The sequence below is a fragment of the Gopherus flavomarginatus genome, chromosome 3, assembly GCF_025201925.1.
Source record: "Gopherus flavomarginatus isolate rGopFla2 chromosome 3, rGopFla2.mat.asm, whole genome shotgun sequence".
NCBI classification, from domain to species: domain Eukaryota; kingdom Metazoa; phylum Chordata; order Testudines; family Testudinidae; genus Gopherus; species Gopherus flavomarginatus.
In genome coordinates this window covers 22,507,626-22,527,025 of record NC_066619.1, presented here as the reverse complement: position 1 = coordinate 22,527,025, position 19,400 = coordinate 22,507,626, and the positions used below count along the sequence as shown (strand labels likewise).

The window sequence follows — 19,400 nt, the reverse complement described above, 5'->3', positions numbered from 1 at the left end:
TTATGAAGTTTCTTCACTTTGGTCCATTAGAGAGCTGGTATCAATGACCAGTCATGGTAGAAAGGTTTGCAATAACTGAAGAGTTAGCAATTTAATTTGTACTACTTAGCCATGGCCTGGATGCCATATGGTATTAAAACATATACACCCAACTTTCAGCATGTAAATAATCCCAGTGAAGTCAGTGCTTACAATAGCCATTGATAAAATAGCATTAACATCCTTGGTATTTCTGGGCCAAATTTAGGCCCTATTCTGTTTAAAGGCAGTCAGTCACTTATTAATATTGTACAAATCATCATTAACATAGGCTTGTATTCTAACCCTGACACAGAACAAGACAGAGCTTTTTATGTAGATAATCCCGACAAGAACTGGAGCAATCAGTACTAAAGGAAGGGGTGACAGGATCACAGACAGGCTTATTTTAAAATTGTAACTGGATTTCTTTCCTGTCATGGGGCAAGTAACTGGGTTAAGGATATTTGATGAGCAGCCAGCAAAAGTATTTAAGATGCAATGTCACGAACAGTTATTGTACTAACATCAGGATCAGAAGTGAAGTTCTTTACAGAAATCAACATTTTAAGTGATCTCCAGAATTTTTACTAAGAAAACAGCCAGATTACTTTCAATCTTTAAAAATATATGCTGTTACATCTCTTATCTCATTTATATATGATGAGCACAATAATTCTGCATTGCATTTAATATCAAATATATTGAGGAACTAAAGAACCAAGACCACCACCATCACTGATTTGTTTATCAGTTCTACTTTCAGGGAACAGTATTTGAAATGCCACATTCCTGGCAGCAAGTACTAATTACACAATGTCATGGTAAATATCATGAATATCTGAAAGAAGGTCTAAATGGGGGTAGCAGCTGTGCCTCTTATGTTTGGAGCTGTGCCCACTAACATGCAATAAATCACTAGCAATTTATACCCTGACAGCATATTTTATATTGCTTCTGAGACACTAATAGTCACTATCCAGAATGATCATTTATATGATAAAGTAGTTTATAAAGGTTTAATGCTCAAGTTTACTGGGAGATGCCATGCTTGGCTTTCACAGATATCAGCTAGATGGAAAAACAAAAGATTAAACTGTATAAATGCACTTTGCAAATGCTCTCACATGGAGCCAGTATGAACTACATCAAAGCCTCTGGTCACTTAGCAGTTAACATGAATTAAAAAAATTAAGGTAAACAGAGAGCCTTAAAAATAATAGGAGTCCATAGCTCCCTCAAACACACAAGAAACAACGTAAGTATTTTACATGAGAGGCAAATAGAAGTTATACCATCAGAAAGTCTAGTGAATTTTACAGCCATAATAAATTTCCATATGATTCTGAGTCTTTGTTCTGATACATAAATGATGAAAGATATTTTGAAATGTCAGGTTGGCCGGTCCTACATGTATCAAGCTTCAGGTATCACATGAGTGTGAAAGCCTCACAAAGAAATAACTTCATGTGGGCCTGGCACCCGTTTCAGTAAAATACCATATTAAGCAGTTTCTTGGCTGAATTTAGGTAGGGGCGGAATTCTAGAGCTTTTTGTATAGGACACATGGCTAGCATTCTAGCCTCTGTCCTAAATCCTTATTTTAAAAGTAATTTACGCAAAACCAGCTTTTTAAAAAAAAATCAAATTTAGCTAGTCAGCAGCAGACCTCACTTCACACTCTGCATCAGATAACTCAGGGTGGCCTGCTCCCTAATAAAGTAGTAAAGTTTTGGCTGACTTGATCTATTCCACTTCCAAGATAGCAGAGACAGTAACTCAACTTCCTCCTTCAAGATGAGACTTCCAAAAGACAGATCCATTTTCCATGCCACACTCTTGAGAAAACTGTTGATACATTTTGCCAATATAGCTCAATCTTCATCTCTTGCCCATTATCACAGTACTGAGCAATGACTCACTTGTAAGGCAAATTTTTAACGACAAAAAACTCCACCAGAAACTAGCATACAGTTAATTTGTGACTTGAATCATAAACCTGTCCAGGGGGACAGTGGAAGTTTAAACTCAATGTGACACCAGATGTGCAATATTCATCCTGCAAACTAGTTTGCACATCCATAATTTGTCAATATCTATGGGACATCATAATAAATTTAAACTTAAAGTTAGCCGTGTGTTGCAAAATACACTTTTATCTCAATCCTGAAGTAGCTTATAGTTGCCATTTTCTAACTTATTTCTCCCTGTGATTATCTACATATTGAGCTTCTGACACAATACATGAAGATATATGAAGGGGCAAATCCAGCAGTATTTATTCAGGGAGAGGTTCCCCCAGAGGTGTTCACTAACAGTTCTGTTTGAGTTCTGACAGAATTGAGACTGTGATGGGTTCAGTCACAGAGACCCCCTTGGGACTGTCACTTGAAATGCTGAAATTACCTCTGAGCCATTTTCCCTGCCAGCTTGGGACTCCAGAACATTACCTTGTTGAGCCAGACACTCTAGCCTGCTGAAACATAGACCCAGGTTTGGTCCAGACCCCCTGTATAGAGAGAGAAAAGGAAAAAAGTACTTTCCTATTCCCCCAGAGGGAATGCAAAGTCAGGCTAGCAATCCAACACACAAATCTCCCCTTGATTTCTTCCTCCCACCAATTCCCTGGTGAGTACAGACTCAATTTCCCTGAAGTAAAGAAAAACTCCAACAGGTCTTAAAAGAAAGCTTTATATAAAAAGAAAGAAAAATAAGTACAAATGTTCTCTCTGTATATAGATGATACAACACAGGGTCAATTGCTTAAAAGAATATTGAATAAACAGCCTTATTCAAAAAGAATACAAATCAAAGCACTCCAGCACTTATATTCATGCAAATACCAAAGAAAAGAAAACCATAGAACTTACTATCTGATCTCTTTGTCCTTACACTTAGAAACAGAAGACTAGAAAGTAGAGCTACTTCTCCAAAGCTCAGAGAAGGCAGGCAGACGGAAAACAAAGACCTTAGACACTCAATTCCCTCCACCCAAAGTTGAAAAAATCCGGTTTCCTGATTGGTCCTCTGGTCAGGTGCTTCAGGTGAAAGAGACATTAACCCTTAGCTATCTGTTTATGACACGCCCCCCAAATTGCAGACAGTGGGGAAGCTCACTGGCGGCGATTTCCTTCTAGAACTTGAAAATAAACAGATTAATACAACACATACACCTTTACATATACTCCTAAGTATATAACTAACAGACTTGTACATTTTAAGAACACTTTTTAACTACTGAATTCTGGGAAACTCTCACGGGAGAGTGCATCAGCAACTTTATTAGAAGCTCCTGTGATGTGTTGAATTTCAAAATCAAAATCTTGGAGAGCTAAACTCCAACGAAGAAGTTTCTTGTTGTTCCCCTTGGCAGTATGAAGCCACTTTAGTGCAGCATGGTCAGTTTGTAGTTGGAACCGCCGTCCCCAAACATATGGGCGTAGCTTTTCCAGGGCGTACACAATGGCATAGCATTCCTTTTCACTGACTGACCAGTGACTTTCCCTCTCAGACAGTTTCTTGCTGAGAAACACGACAGGATGGAAGTTGTGATCTGTTGCTTCCTGCATGAGCACTGCTCCTATACCACGCTCAGATGCATCCGTGGTTACTAGGAATGGCTTGTCAAAGTCCGGGGCCCTGAGCACAGGGTCAGACATGAGCGTTGCCTTAAGTTGGGTAAAGGCCTTTTGACACTCATCAGTCCACTTAACTGCATTTGGCTGGGTCTTTTTGGTCAGGTCGGTCAGTGGGGCAGCGATTTGGCTGTAGTGTGGTACAAATCGCCTGTAGTATCCGGCCAAGCCTAAGAAGGATTGGACCTGTTTCTTTGACCTTGGGACAGGCCACTTTTGGATAGCATCCACCTTGGCCTGTAGGGGGTTTATGGTTCCTCGACCCACCTGGTGCCCCAGGTAAGTCACTCTGTTTTGGCCTATTTGACACTTTTTGGCCTTAACAGTTAGTCCTGCCTGCCTGATGCGCTCAAAGACCTTTTCCAGGTGTAGTAGGTGTTCGGGCCAGGAGTCTGAAAAAATGGCCACATCATCGAGGTAGGCAACTGCAAATTCTGCCAGTCCAGCTAGTAGACCATCTACCAGCCTCTGGAAGGTGGCGGGTGCATTTCGAAGGCCGAAAGGAAGGACATTGAATTCATACACCCCCGCATGGGTGACGAATGCTGACCTCTCCTTGGCAGGTTCATCTAGCGGTACTTGCCAGTACCCCTTGGTTAAGTCTATTGTAGAGATGAACTGGGCACGTCCCAACTTTTCCAATAGCTCATCGGTACGTGGCATTGGATAGTTGTCCGGACGAGTTACAGCATTTAGCTTACGGTAGTCCACGCAAAAGCGTATTTCCCCATCTGGTTTGGGTACCAGAACCACTGGAGATGCCCATGCACTGGAAGATGGGCGGATTATACCCATCTGTAGCATGTTCTGGATCTCCCGTTCTATAGCAGCTTGGGCATGAGGAGACACTCGGTAGGGTGGGGTTCTGATTGGGTGAGCATTACCTGTATCAATGGAGTGGTATGCCCGTTCAGTCCGTCCTGGGGTGGCTGAGAACAATGGGGCGAAGCTAGTGCACAGCTCCTTGATTTGTTGCCGCTGCAGACGTTCCAGGGTGGTTGAGAGGTTCACCTCTTCTTCTTCTAGTTTTCTTTTGTGTGCTGCCTCCTTGGCTGCCTCTTTGGCTGCCTGTTCTCTTTGGTAGGCTGCCTGTTCTCTTTGGTAGGCTGCCTCTTTGATCTGTTCTTCTCTTTCTTTCATCTCCATCTCTTTTTGTTTTATTTCCAGTTGCTGTTTGTGTTTTTCCATCTCTCGCCTGTGTTCAGCTTCTTTGATTTGTTCCTCAGCCTCCATTTTTGTCTTGGTAGACATGGTTCCTGTTTTCTTGTGTTGGGGTGCCCTCCGGTGTTTATCTTCTGAACTGCAGGTTCTCTGTTGCCTCCTGAAGTCTGCCTAGCAACAGTGCCTTTAGCTAATCTTCAATGTCAAGTAAACCTGAAAAACCACTTTATTTGCATTCATATAGTGCTGGTATGACTCTCAATGGGAGTGCTATTGTGTGACAAAAGACTGTTAATAGTCCTTAACGACTTCTGCTTAACATGCAAGCCACAAACTGCCAGAGAGAGCAGAAAAAAAAAAAATTTCTCTCTGGTTCCCTTTTAAAACCAAACTGTTTCTCTCTGCTAAAAAGCCCTTAGCAGAGAAAAGAAAAATATAATATTCCTACTGGCTTCTGGATTCTGTCTATATCCCACCGCTGCTACTCATGTAATAACCTTAGTCCCAGATTTGGACCTTAGCGTCCAAAATATGGGGGTTAGCATGAAAACCTCCAAGCTTAGTTACCAGCTTGGACCTGGTACCTGCTGCCACCACCCAAAAAATTAGAGTGTTTTGGGGCACTCTGGTCCCTCTGAAAAACCTTCCCTGGGGACCCTAAGACCCAAGTCCCTTGAGTCTCACAACAAAGGGAAATAATCCTTTTTCCCTTCCCCCCTCCAGATGCTCCTGGAGAGATACACAGACACAAGCTCTGTGAAACTACACAGAGTGACTCCCCCTCTCTGCTTCCAGTCCTGGAAACAAAAAGTACTTTCCTATTCCCCCAGAGGGAATGCAAAGTCAGGCTAGCAATCCAACACACAAATCTCCCCTTGATTTCTTCCTCCCACCAATTCCCTGGTGAGTACAGACTCAATTTCCCTGAAGTAAAGAAAAACTCCAACAGGTCTTAAAAGAAAGCTTTATATAAAAAGAAAGAAAAATAAGTACAAATGTTCTCTCTGTATATAGATGATACAACACAGGGTCAATTGCTTAAAAGAATATTGAATAAACAGCCTTATTCAAAAAGAATACAAATCAAAGCACTCCAGCACTTATATTCATGCAAATACCAAAGAAAAGAAAACCATAGAACTTACTATCTGATCTCTTTGTCCTTACACTTAGAAACAGAAGACTAGAAAGTAGAGCTACTTCTCCAAAGCTCAGAGAAGGCAGGCAGACGGAAAACAAAGACCTTAGACACTCAATTCCCTCCACCCAAAGTTGAAAAAATCCGGTTTCCTGATTGGTCCTCTGGTCAGGTGCTTCAGGTGAAAGAGACATTAACCCTTAGCTATCTGTTTATGACACCCCCAAAGCTGCAGACTTTAACCAAAAACTGTTCCACAGCTTACTTGCCTCCAGCACCCAGACACTCAGCTCCCAATGGGATCCAAGCCCCAAATAAATCTGTTTTACTCTGTATAAAGCTTATACAGGGCAAACTCATAAATTATCTGCCCTCTATATCACCGATAGAGAGATATGCACAGCTGTTTGTTCCCCCAGGTATTAATCACTTACACTGGGTTCATTAACAAACAGAAGTATAAAAAGTAGGATACAGGTGGTTTCAAGTAGTAACAGACAGAACAAAGTAAGACACCAAGCAAAATAAAGCAAAACCACACAAGTCTAAGCCTAATACATTAAGAAACTGATTACAGGTAAAATCTCACTCTCAGAGATGTTCCAATAAGCTTCTTTCACAGACACGACTCCTTCCTAGTCTGGGCCCAATCCTTTCCCCTCGTACAGTTTTTGTTAGTTCCAGCAGACATCTTAGGTGGAAAGCAGATGTGTTCTCATTACTGGCAGTCCCCTTTGTTCTGTTCTCCCTGCCCTTCTATAGCTCTGGCACAAGGCAGGAATCTTTTGTCTCTCTGGGTCCCCATGCCTCTTTCTAAATGGAAAACTACCAGATTTAAGATGGATTTCGTTACCAGGTGACATGTCACTGTAAGACCTCATTCTTCATTACCCACAGGCTGGCCCACATGTACACAGGAAGGTATGCAGGTAAATAAACCACACTCAATCAATTGTCCTAGTCAATAGAACCATCAAGATTCTAAACCATCATTAATGGCCCACACTTCACATAATTACAATAGGACCTCAGAGTTTACTTTATATTTCTAGCTCCAGATACAAGAATGATACACACATACAAACAGGAGGAATATATTCAGTAGGTTATAACCTCTGTTATGATACCTTACAGGAGACCTTTCACATAAAGATATTCCAGTTACATCATATTCATACTCATAAGCATATTTCCATAAAACACATGGAGTGCAATGTCACAGAAACCTTCGGATTTAACACTATTTGATGAACTCTTGGCCACCTGAAGTTGCAGACAAGCAACAGCATCAGAAGTTCATAGCATTTCTTTCACTAGAGTTCCCAGCTTCTTTCTCTAGAATCTAAAGGCGACTTATAAAAACAAACAAATTTAGTTAGTGTCCTTTTTGTTTCTTCATGATGTATATAGAAGGCCTAAAATAGTGGTGTTAGCTTTTTTTTTAAAAAAAGCTTGTTTTTCAATATTAGAAATTCAGGTTTGTCTACTCTTTCCCCCATAGAGAATTACTCCAGAACTAGGAGGACAACCTCACAAGTACCAAGAAAGTGAAAACCACCACAACTGGTGAGGGAGGAGAATTTTTTATTAGCATCTATTTAACCTAAAATAAAACCTTGACAAAGCTGGGGGGAAAGATCTGTGTTAAAGAATCAATACCCTGCTCCATTTATAAAAATGTGGATAACATTTTTTTTTTCCCAGTCTTAGTCTTGTTTATTTAGATTACAAGGTCTTCAGGGCAGGGATTTTTTTAGTCTATGTATGTACAGAGCTGAGCTTAACAGGGTTTCAAGTTGGATTTAGGCTTCTAGACATTACTATAATACAAATAAACTGTTATTATTACTACCCATGTAATTTAAGGCTGAGAAAGCTCCCCCCTCCAGTTTCCTGGTTTTCCAGTGGGACCTTCAGCAAGAAAAAAAAAAGGAAAAGACAGGACCTGATAGTGCCAAGGTAAACAAACAAGCAGAAAAGGAACTTATTTATGTGTCTTGAAGACGACAACTTTTTCCTCATTTGCACATCATCTTTGTTGTGGGAGTACAAAGTTAACAAAATATAGTGAGCGTAAAGTTGCAAATGCATGCAGCACAATGACTCAAAGGGCTCATTCGTGATTTTGTAACCAGTTAGTGGCAGATAACTCTAACTGGTTACAAGTAACATTGTTTCCTTACAGTTTCTTTCCTGCCATTGCAAGTAGGTTTGTGCATTTACATCTGCTACACTGAATACTGTATTGGTGCATTCTGGGAAACACTACACAGCACTGACTCTTGCTTAAGTGTTTTTTTCCCCTAGATCACAAAATTTATTATGCATGTCCCACTACCAAAAAAAGCCACTCAAATGCAGCAATCTTTAGCAAATAATAAACCTTTTAAATATGAAAGTATGTAGCAGTATTTAGCAGAATACTATACATTTAGGTGTGGTTAAAAGAGGCTCAAAGATTTTATCTGTTCACTAATAAAAGCAACAATACCTTTTACTTAAAGCCACAGGATGTGTTGGCGGGTGTTTAACTCACTTCCTCCTTCCCCCCATATACATGCTATTTACAGTGACATCAGCTTTACTATCAAGTAGGACTTAGTGATCTGGCCGAGAGGTGTAAGTTAATGTCTGAGTATTCTTGACTCAGAAATGTTTTACTAAATTAACTGGACATGTCATGACTTTCTTACCATACACTCCTTTGTCCAAAAGAAGTAAAAATTCATCCACTGCATTCCGCATCTCAGATTCAGTAAGATCCAGAAGAGAAACAACTTTGAAATCCAGCTGTCTCAGCAAGTTGGTCAATTCATAGACATCCACCATTGGAGCTTTCAGCTGAGGGTGATTCCAGTAGCTCATGTTTCCTATTAACAGAGCTACTTTGTCAATTGCTGCAAAGAAATGAAAATATTTTCATACATTTTTGACTCAAATAAGGTTTTTTTAAAAAAAAGATGATTTTCAAATCTAGTGCATGTGCAATATTTAGTATATTTAAAAAAAAAAAAAAAAAAGGTAAAAAAATTGGTCTGTGCCAGCGAAGAACTCCCCTAGGTGCCTGGTTTAAAATTTCATTAATTTCCAATCACTTACTCTGAAAAAGCCTGGGAAACCAAACAGATCTTGCAGTATGTCCTGAAGGTGAACAAAGCTAGGTTCTAATGCATCCAAAGCTTCTTAACTGGCTGTTCTGACAAAAAGCCAGTCACTACTGTACCTATGATTCTCTGCCTGCCTCAAGTTAGCATCTCTCTTGAAGTGCAAGAAAATAGTTCACCCTCCATAACAGTATTGAAATGTATCTGAATCAGTATTATATTGCATGTGCCAGTATGCAAATACTATACCCAAGTTTCCTATGCAACCCTATATTCATAGGCACGTAACTTTCCAAAACATTCCCATCATAAATTTTCCATGCTAGCTCTCCCTCAAAATGTGAAATTTGGAGGTCTGAGCAAGAATTGCTACAGCATTTTTAGAGCATTGGAGAGACTCTAAGTGAGAAGAGAACCCTTTCCGCCCCATTAATAACTTGCTTTATTGTTTAGACCAGAACTAATTAAAAATAGCTGAGGTTTGAGAGTTTAGTGTAAAAGTAGCCAGTACTTATTGAAGACCGATGCCTTTATCTGATTATTCAATCAAAACTAATGTATTTTCCAAAAGTTTAAAGCATTTTTGTGCTGACCACAAACAACAGAGATTAAAAGATACTGGTCTATTATGCCAGTAGAGTTCATGAATATCTTGGATATGAACTCAATGCTTTTTCTAGAAAGGGTTTAGTGCAAGGATGTTTGAATTAAATCCATGTAAAGATATTCTAGCTAACATCATGGAAGCACTAACTCTCAACTATGATTTTAATAGAAGAGGAGGCTGTACTTGGAATTTGTGTATTAGTTGCTAGTAAACTGGCTACCAAAATTAGATCCTATTATACACAATTTAATATCTGAAATCACATCACGCTAAACTTTGGTAGCAAGCTTATTAACTCTCGTCAGTGATCATTCAAAACTGTTGATAAGAAGATTTAAGACAGACTGAAATTGCATGATTCAACACGTAACTTCTGCCCAGTAACTGACTGTGATACTGGGAGAGGTACTGGTAACAGGGAAAACCACAACATTTTTAATGAGGTACTGAGTTTCAACTTGTACTGGATGTCAAGAGGTATCAGATCCATTTTATTTCTACCATGTGGATTCTTCTGTATAAACACAACTGAATTGGCTCAGACAAAAACAGCAATCAAGTTCTCTCTGTAGTGACTTATTATGGCATGGAAGCTTATCATTATGCACACAGCTTGTATCTTGCTGTTTCAATAAAATGCTTTGACCTTTTATTGTTACAGTGTATGTTTATTCTCTTTCAAAAGGAAGGTTCTTAGCCAAAGAATCAATTCCAGTGGACGTTTTCAAGCTACTGCAAAGCCAAATCCCATAAAATGGACAATGGAGTAAGAAATTCCCCTTGTCTAAAAGAAACTGAGCCTCAAAGTTGTTGCTTAACTTAGACATTAGGAATTCTATGACTGTAACAAACATGGCACCAAAGGAGCTATGATGTGTCTATGCCTGAGGTTCTTTTAATTGTCTATAGACTTTATGGTTTCCGAGAATCAAATGCTCAAATCAGGCTGAATGTAGGCATATATTTTGTATCTGTCATTCAGGACACCTAACAATCAAAGAAAGACTACTAAGGCAATCAGACTGTCAAAAAATATGTAACTTAGAATGTTTGCAATGAAGAGGTAACATGGCCTTTTTTTTTTTTTTTGGGCGGTTCAGAGATTTCCAGCCCAAATGCAACGAACCTACCCACAAAAGAGAGTACTGAATGAAGCCAAATGGTATGGTTATATTTCACAAGAAGCAAGACAGATTTTACAAGAAGATGGAAGTTCAGATGTGCTAACAGAGTGGTTTTAAGTTAATAAAAGACATGTCCTAACTAGATAGGCCCCTTGTAACAAGTGCTGGCTCTGCAGCTCCCATTGGCCAGGAACCATGACCAATGGGAGCTACAGGGGCAGTGCCTGCGGGTGTGGGGGCAGCACATGGAGCCTCCCTGGCCACCCATGCACCTAGGGGTTGCAGGGACCTAGAGCCCACACCCCAGTCCAGAGCCCATACCCCCGCAGCACTCTAACCCCCTGCCCCAACCCCACTCCCTCTCCCACACCCCAAACCCCTCATCCCTGGGCCCACCCCAGAGCCCGCACCCCCAGCCAGAGCCCTCACCCCCCTCCCACACCCCAACCCCCTACCCCAGCCCAGTGAAAGCAAGTGAGGGTCAGGGAGAGTGAGCAACAGAGAGGAGGGATGGAGTGAGCAGGGGCAAAGCCTCGAAGAAGGGGCAGGGGCTGGGTAGGGATGTTGGGTTTTGTGCAGTTAGAAAGGTGGCAACCCTAACCTTTAATAAAGTATGGCAAAACTCATCTAATAAGTGTATTGAAACATTTACCGTGACACTCAAACACTATGTGCGTGAAGTCAGTGCACATATTTCCAGAAGAAGGCATTTGTTGCAGCCAAGGTGTTCATGTACTAACTGAGGAACACCTATTACTACTGTGCTGTTTATTTTTAATTAAAAAAAAAAAACTTTGTTCCATTTTAATCTGAAGGCATAGGTGATCATGTAACACAGAGGCAGTCGTGATGGAATAGAAGAGAGATTCATACAGTAAGCTATTTGGTGCTCAAACAGATTTATAACTCAGGTGTCCCATGCTAAGAAAAAAATAGTGGAAGAGACAAAAGTTTTCACTTATCAGACAAAACTACAACCACCTTTTGTGTGAAACAATTCTAATTCTACCATTTTAGGATTGTCAAACTATTCAAATACTGCACCAACATACATGTTGAGACCACAGACATAAGGAGCTAGAAATTATGAGAACTGAAAGGCAATTCTATACCAATTAATTTTAAATACTTAAAGTTTGCAAACCAAAGCATCAATAAGCTGCAGAGATTTTTATGCCTCTCAATATAGCTTTTAAAGTATACTGCAGACCTATTGCCCTAGCAACGGTAGAAAAAGGCTACAATAACTGATTTAGGCCTGGTCTACACTACGCGTTTAAACCGAATTTAGCAGCGTTAAACCAATTTAACCCTGCACCCGTCCACACGAGGCCTTTTATATCGATATAAAGGGCTCTTTAAACCGATTTCTGTACTCCTCCCCGATGAGAGGAGTAGCGTTGAAATCGGTTTTGCCATGTCGGATTAGGGTTAGTGTGGCCGCAAATCGACGGTATTGGCCTCCGGGCGGTATCCCACAGTGCACCATTGTGACCACTCTGGAAAGGAATCTGAACTCGGATGCACTGGCCAGGTAGACAGGAAAAGCCCCACGAACTTTTGAATTTCTTTTCCTGTTTGCCCAGCATGGAGCTCTGATCAGGAAGGGTGGCGATGCAGTCTCAAATCCAAAAAGAGCTCCAGCATGGACCGTACAGGAGATACTGGATCTGATAGCTGTATGGGGAGACAAATCTGTTCTATCAGAGCTCCGTTACAGAAGACGAAATGCCAAAGCATTTTAAAAAAATCTCCAGGCTATGACAGACAGAGGCCACCGCACAGTGTTGTGTGACAAGCGTAACGGAAAGCCAAAGAATCAAATGGACGCTCAGGGAGGGAGGGAGGGAGGGAAGGGGTACTGAGGACTCCAGTTATCCCACAGTCCCCGCAGTCTCCGAGAAGCATTTCCATTCTTGGCTGAGCTCCCAGTGCCTGAAGGGTCAAAAACATTTTCCCGGGTGTTTCAGGGTATATGTTGTCAATTTACACCCCCCAACCCCCGAAAGGGGGGAAAAATGTTTCTCGCCTTTTTTCAATGTCACCCTATGTCTACTGCATGCTGCTGGTAGACGGGGTGCTGCAGCGCTGAACACCAGCATCCCCTTCCCGATGGCAGACGGTACAATATGACTGCTATCCATCGTCATCATCAGCCCGTGAGTGCTCCTGGCTGGCCTCAGTGAGGTCGGCCGAGGGCGCCTGGGTAAAAATGGGAATGACTCCTGGTCATTCCTGGCAGATGGTACAGAATGGCTGGTAACCGTCTTCATCATAGCAACTGGAGGCTGAGCTCCATCAGCTCCCCCTCCCCCCACCTTCATGTCTAACGAAAAGATTCTGTACTGCCTGGACTATCATAGCAGCTGGAGGCTTCCTCCCCCTCATTTTATCTCACTAAAAAGTCAGTGTTTCTTATTCCTGCATTCTTTATTACTTTATCACACAAATGGGGGGACACTGCCATGGTAGCCCAGGAGGGTTTGGGGAGGAGGGAAGCAACGGGTGGGGTTGTTGCAGGGGCACCCCCTAGAATGGCATGCAGCTCATCATTTCTGTGGGATCTCTGGGGCTCTGACATGGAGCCGCTGTGCTCGCTGGCTCTCTAGCACACTTGCCCCATATTCTAGGCAGGACTGACTCTATTTTTAGACAAAACATAAAGAAGGGAATGACCTGGGGAGTCATTCCCATTTTTGTCCATGCGCCCCGGCCGACCTCAGCAAGGCCAGCCAGGAGCACCCATGACAGCAGCAGATGGAACAGAACGACTGATAACTGTCATCTCATTGCCAATTTACAATGGCATGGCAGACGGTGCAACAGGGATGGTAACCATCTCTGCTACCTTGCAAAGGCAAATGAATGCTGCGGTGTAGCACTGCAGTACCGTGTCTGTCAGCAGCATCCAATACACATACGGTGACAGTGACAAAAGGCAAAATGGGCTCCATGGTTGCCATGCTATGGCGTCTGCCAGGGCAATCTAGGGAAAAAGGGCGCGAAATGATTGTCTGCCGTTGCTGTCACGGAGGAAGGATTGAGTGACGACATTTACCCAGAATCACCCACGACACTGTTTTTGCATTGGGATCTCAACCCAGAATTCCAGTGGGCGGGGGAGACTGCGGGAACTATGGGATAGCTACTCACAGTGCAATGCTCCGGAAATCGACGCTAGCCTCAGTACATGGATGCACACCGCCGAATTAATGTACTTAATGTGGCCGCGTGCACTTGACTTTACACAATCTGTTTTACAAAACCGGTTTATGTAAAATCGGAATAATCCCGTAGTGTAGACATTCCCTCCAATTCAGACGCACATTTCTTCTTCAAGATATACATTATTTATCATGGATATGAAACTACTCACCAGAAGGCCTGTCAGCTGATTGCTCTTGAAGGTCTATTTAATAGAGAGGAAAAGCCCTGGATCAGCAGTAGTTTCAAATGTAGTTGTGTACATTAGAGAAATAAGTGCTGCATTTGTTTAAGACAGGTCCCTATTTCAGCTAGTTCTTTTCTATAGCTTGGTGTGGTCTTTATTTCCTTTCTAACTTTGCAGCACAAGTTTTCATTCTTAATGCCTATCAATGAGTTATTTGCTGTTATCCTAATTTCCCACCCTACAGCACATTTGCTTTAGTAAGATATGTATGGTGAGGGGGTTTATTCCCTGAACCTGAGGTGGCAAGGAAATGTGGATTTTGATCTTACAAACTACATGTTAGTATTTTCAATAAAATCTGAAATACTGTACAGTATATCCTCTCTGATCAGATGTATTGCAGGGAATCAAACAGATCATGAGTTGGGCTATATTCTATATTCAGCAAGGTTGAGAATTTGCTTTGCTAGAAATTCTTTAATTTTTATTTCACCACTTGCAGTGGTATGGAAGAGCTAACAACAACATTCAGTGCTGAACAACAGGTGGGTGAAATGCCTACCTCTTTTGTTAACATGCATATATCATGACAACCCTGCCAATAGATTCTCTTGGAATATAAATTAACTCTTGGCAAAAGTATATGTCTTCTGTGCCCAGCACATGAATTACATGGCCTTTATGATGTGACATTTTTGGGAACCCAGTGTCTGGGATAATCCTTAATGGAGTAATAGTTGAATCTCCAACACAAACAACAAAATGTTTATCAAATTAGATTAGTTGATCTCCAATCTGATTGACACTATATCATCACAACCATTTATAAGTTTGGCAGCCAGACACATTAACTCAATAAGACTTCATTCTAGCACCAGATAATCTGCTAAAAACAGCATCACACTGAAACATCTCAAGTACAAAAATCAAATGCAGAAAGCAAAAACAATTTATTTTTTAAGATTAAGTGACTTGCTGTAGTTTTGCAACTATATAAAGTGACTTGCTGGGTTATCTTCAAATTATACTAATTTATTTTAGTGCCCACGACATGACAGTTAATATTTTCAATAGATATATGTGTAACGCTGGCAAACCAGGTGCCAGTATATGCCAAGGTCCCCTGCCCCACTTGGATACTAACAAACATATAGCGGGAATCAGTCTGGTTCACCTGTGTGTTAATATTGATGAAATAGGTATTAGAGTTATAAAAATATGAGTAGTGTTTAGGCTTTATTGAATTCTTGTAAATTGCTGCATACATTAATTTTACAATATGGGATACAGATGATGATATAAGTAAGATATCTGAGCATTTGCATTGTAAGCCTCTGTAACTGTGTAAGTCATCAGACAGGAGAGAAACATTAACTAGTGTGAAAAACTAGTTTCCAATAGGACATGTTATCTCCCACCTGACAAAGAAAATCCATCAACACCATACGAACTATTGTGGAACATCAGAGGATAAAAGATTGCTGATTGCTCTGCTCCCCTTCTCCCCCTCCCACTCCCATTCTCCATGAAAAGAAGAGGTGCAAGTGAATTCCTTTCACCAGCTAAGTTTGCAACTCCAATCAGAAGGGGGTGGAGGAGAATAAAAAAAGCCCTAATGAGGAGAAACTCTCTCTTGGCTGCTTGGACTCTAGCGGTGCAAGATTTCTAGGCATAAGCAATGCATACCCAGCTGCTTAGTCTGGGTTAGCCCTAAGGGACACAATTATCTTGCTTATTATAGAAGCTTCTGTTATCTTTTGAAACTTTAGATAGGAACTCATTTGGGTATCTATGTTTACCTGCTTTAAACTTGTAAATAACACTTATTTCCTTTTCCCAGTTAGTAAATCTTTAGATAATTCATTATAGGATTGGCTACAAGTGTTGTCTTTAGTGTGAGATCTAAAGTGCAACTGACCTGAATAAGTGACTTGTCCTTTGGGATTGGGAGTAACCTAAATATTATTAAAGCAGCAAAGAGTCCTGTGGCACCTTATAGACTAACAGACGTTCTGGAGCATGAGCTTTTACAGATCCAGACTAACACGGCTACCCCTCTGATACTAAATATTATTGTGATACTTGATGTAAGAGACCATCTATTACAAAGGCAAGCTTACCTGGGTGGAAAGATGGATCAGAGTTCACAAGAGCAGTGGTTCTCAAAGCCAGTCTGCTGATTGTTCATGAAAAGCCCCTGGCGGGCCGGGCTGGTTTACCTGTCGCATCCGCAGGTTCGGCCGATCGCGGATCCCACTGGCCGCAGTTCACCACTCCAGGCCAACGGGGGCTGCGGGAAGGGCAGCCAGCACATCCCTTGGCCAGCACCGCTTCCCGCAGCCCCCATTGGCCTGGAGTGGCGAACTGCGGCCAGTGGGAGCCACGATTGGACAAACCTGCAGCCACGGCAGGCAAACAAACCATCCCAGCCCACCAGGGGCTTTCCCTGAACAAGCGGCGGACTGGCTTTGAGAGCCACTGCCCAAGAGTGCTGTCTGTGACTCCATGTTAAGGCACTGTTATCATGCTTGAGGAGTTTACACTTGATACTTCAATTCTGACAATTTAATTACAGATTAATTATAGAACTCACAACCAATTTGGGGTTTGTGCCCTTCTTCTTATCAGTCTGCCCAGAGGTTGGTACTCATGCTCTTGAGTGACTGCCAGAGAGCTTGACAGTGTGACTGAATCAAACCCCTAGATCTAATACACCTGGACCAGGTAAATGAAACTTAAATTTTGCAGCTCTGATCTATTCAGTTTTTAACTTACATTTCAAATCTGAAGTTAAAGCTGTTTATTTCAAAGCATGTGTACTTACCAGGCTTTCCAAGACTACTAAACTCTTCTGCAGAGAAATAATTAAAAAATAATGAAATTGCAGTTTTGACAAACAAGAAGGAAAATAAATATTGGTCATAAAAGAGATCAACTATTGTATTCTGTACTTAACAGAAGCTGAAGGCTAGAAAAGCAAACTCTAAAACCTGGACAAATTATTTTTAAAAAGTTGTATTTTTATGGTTTAGTAAATTTATCCCTTCAGAAGCTTTCATCACACAACACACACAAAACAAAACACTAAAAGTTGATTTACATCCAAATACGAAATATGATTAGTTACAGTACTCAGATTTCATTACAGTGTCTATATCAGGGAATAGACAACAGAAACAATAATGGGAAAAATACATAGAATATACTTCACTAAATTAGTCCAGACATTCAAGCAGCTTTAATGACAAGTGAGAAAACAAACGAAATCACACATAGGAAGATATTTGTTTTTATGAATGTCCTAAAATAGCAACATACTAAACAAGAATGTATTTATTTAAAAAAGAAATTAAAGACATTTCTAGGATGATTTTCAGAAATATCAAACATTCACAGGACTCTCTGATTTTTCATTTCAGGGATTTTAATAGGAGCTAAGGGAAAATTTATTTTAAGAGCCAGGAAACAAAGAAATCTTCTAGACAGTTGGGTGAAACTCACACCAAAGCAGAGGGCCCACACAAGACCAATCTGACATTGAAGGTATTCGCTGTAAAGGGCTCAATACTGCAAGGTACTTAGCACCTACATGATCCGTTTACTTTTGGCACTTGGCCCCTCACAGAGGCTGAACTAGTTCATTGGGACTCATCCAAGCTCTGTATACTGATGAAAAAATGCTTCATAATAGTTTAACACTGCGCTCTTCCATTTCTTCCAATGTATCTGTTAATATTATGGCTGTCAAACGATTAAAAAAAAATAGTCACAATTGCAGTTCTAAATCGCAGTTAAACAATAATCGTATATTCATTTAAATTCAGCATGGAAGTATGTCCTCTGGAATGGCGGTCAAAGCATGAAGGGGCATACAAATGTTTCACATATCTGGCATGTAAATACCTTACAACACCACCTACAAAAGTGCCATGAGAATGCCTGTTCTCACTTTCAGGTGACAATGTAAATAAAAAGTGGGCAATATTATCTCCTGCAAATGTAAACAAAACTTGTTTGTCTTAGTGATTGGCTGAACAAGAAGTAGGACCGAGAGGACTTGTAGGCTCTAAAGTTTTACTTCGTTTTGTTTTAGAGTGCAGTTACGTAAAAAAAAAATTCTACATTTGTAAGTTGCACGTTCACAATAAAGAGATTGCACTACAGTATTTGTAGCAGGTGAATTTAAAAATACAATTTCTTTTGGTTTTTTAACAGTGCAAATACTTGTAATCAAAAATAAATATAGAGTGAACACTGTACACTCTGTGGTCTGTGTTGTAATTGAAATCAATATACTTGAAAATGTAGAAAACATCCAAAAATATTTATAATACATTTAAATTGGTATTCTGTTATTGTTTAACTGTATGATTAAAACTGATTAATTATGACATTTTTTAATCTAGTTAATTTGTTGATGTAACTGCGATTAACTGATAGCATAATTTTTAAAATATGTATATGTTGTAACTAAGGCTATGCCTGGTTTGATTGGAAAGTTAAATAAAATCTCTCTAAAATCTCAAAGTAAATTTCCTTTTGTACAGAAGCATATCATACATAATGTATAGTTTAAATAGTCAAGGCAGGAGATGGACATTATGGGCCTGATCCTTGGCTCTCGGTACATCCCCTCTGTACCACGGAGCAATACAAAGAGGAAGTAAAGCTGCCCTAATAGAACAGCTGGGAGAAACCCCTTGTGTAGGCATAAAGAACTGTAGAACTGGCAGAACCATCCCAATGCCACCACCAACACAGAGGACACACTCCAGCAGTCTCTGCTTGCACAGGCCATTGCCAGACAAAGTAAGTTATGGGAGCACTGCCACTGCTCTAACTTACACTAGGTCTGAATCAGCAGACACTGGTGCCGAGGGAGCTGCGCTTTTCCCAAAGATGTTAGCCTTTTGCCTAGCTGAAGACACCCCAGCACCCTCATGTTTCATAAGAATCTGGTAAATTTTTCAAGTTTTGCACATGGCAACAGTGCAGAACCAAAATATTTTTGATGCACAGATAAAGACAGTAGCTCATAATTTTGTTTAAAATGATAGCAACAGATCAAAGGAGAAATGGGAAGCACATGCATAAGTATCAAATTATGTTGCAAAACAATATGCTACAGCACATTAAAGCCTTCAACTTCACACACTATTGTAGTGATAGATCCAGCAATCTCCATAATTCCCAGCATCCAGGATTATTTTTAAAGCCACCCA

The 19,400-nt window shown here is 40.7% G+C and overlaps 1 protein-coding gene across 3 annotated transcripts in view; it reads right to left on the bottom strand.

The window, feature by feature from the left end:
- The window catches only part of MALT1 (MALT1 paracaspase), an 80,159-nt gene that overhangs the window by 25,030 nt on the left and 35,729 nt on the right, over positions 1–19,400 (bottom strand). For 2 of the 3 annotated variants that reach the window (XM_050944669.1, XM_050944670.1), the window contains 3 exons: positions 17,003–17,029; positions 14,164–14,196; positions 8,646–8,849 (listed from right to left, as the gene is read on the bottom strand). In XM_050944669.1, the coding sequence (XP_050800626.1) occupies positions 8,646–8,849; positions 14,164–14,196; positions 17,003–17,029 (264 nt within the window). The remainder of the gene's footprint in view (positions 1–8,645; positions 8,850–14,163; positions 14,197–17,002; positions 17,030–19,400) is intronic. The other variant, XM_050944671.1, reaches the window with a different exon arrangement.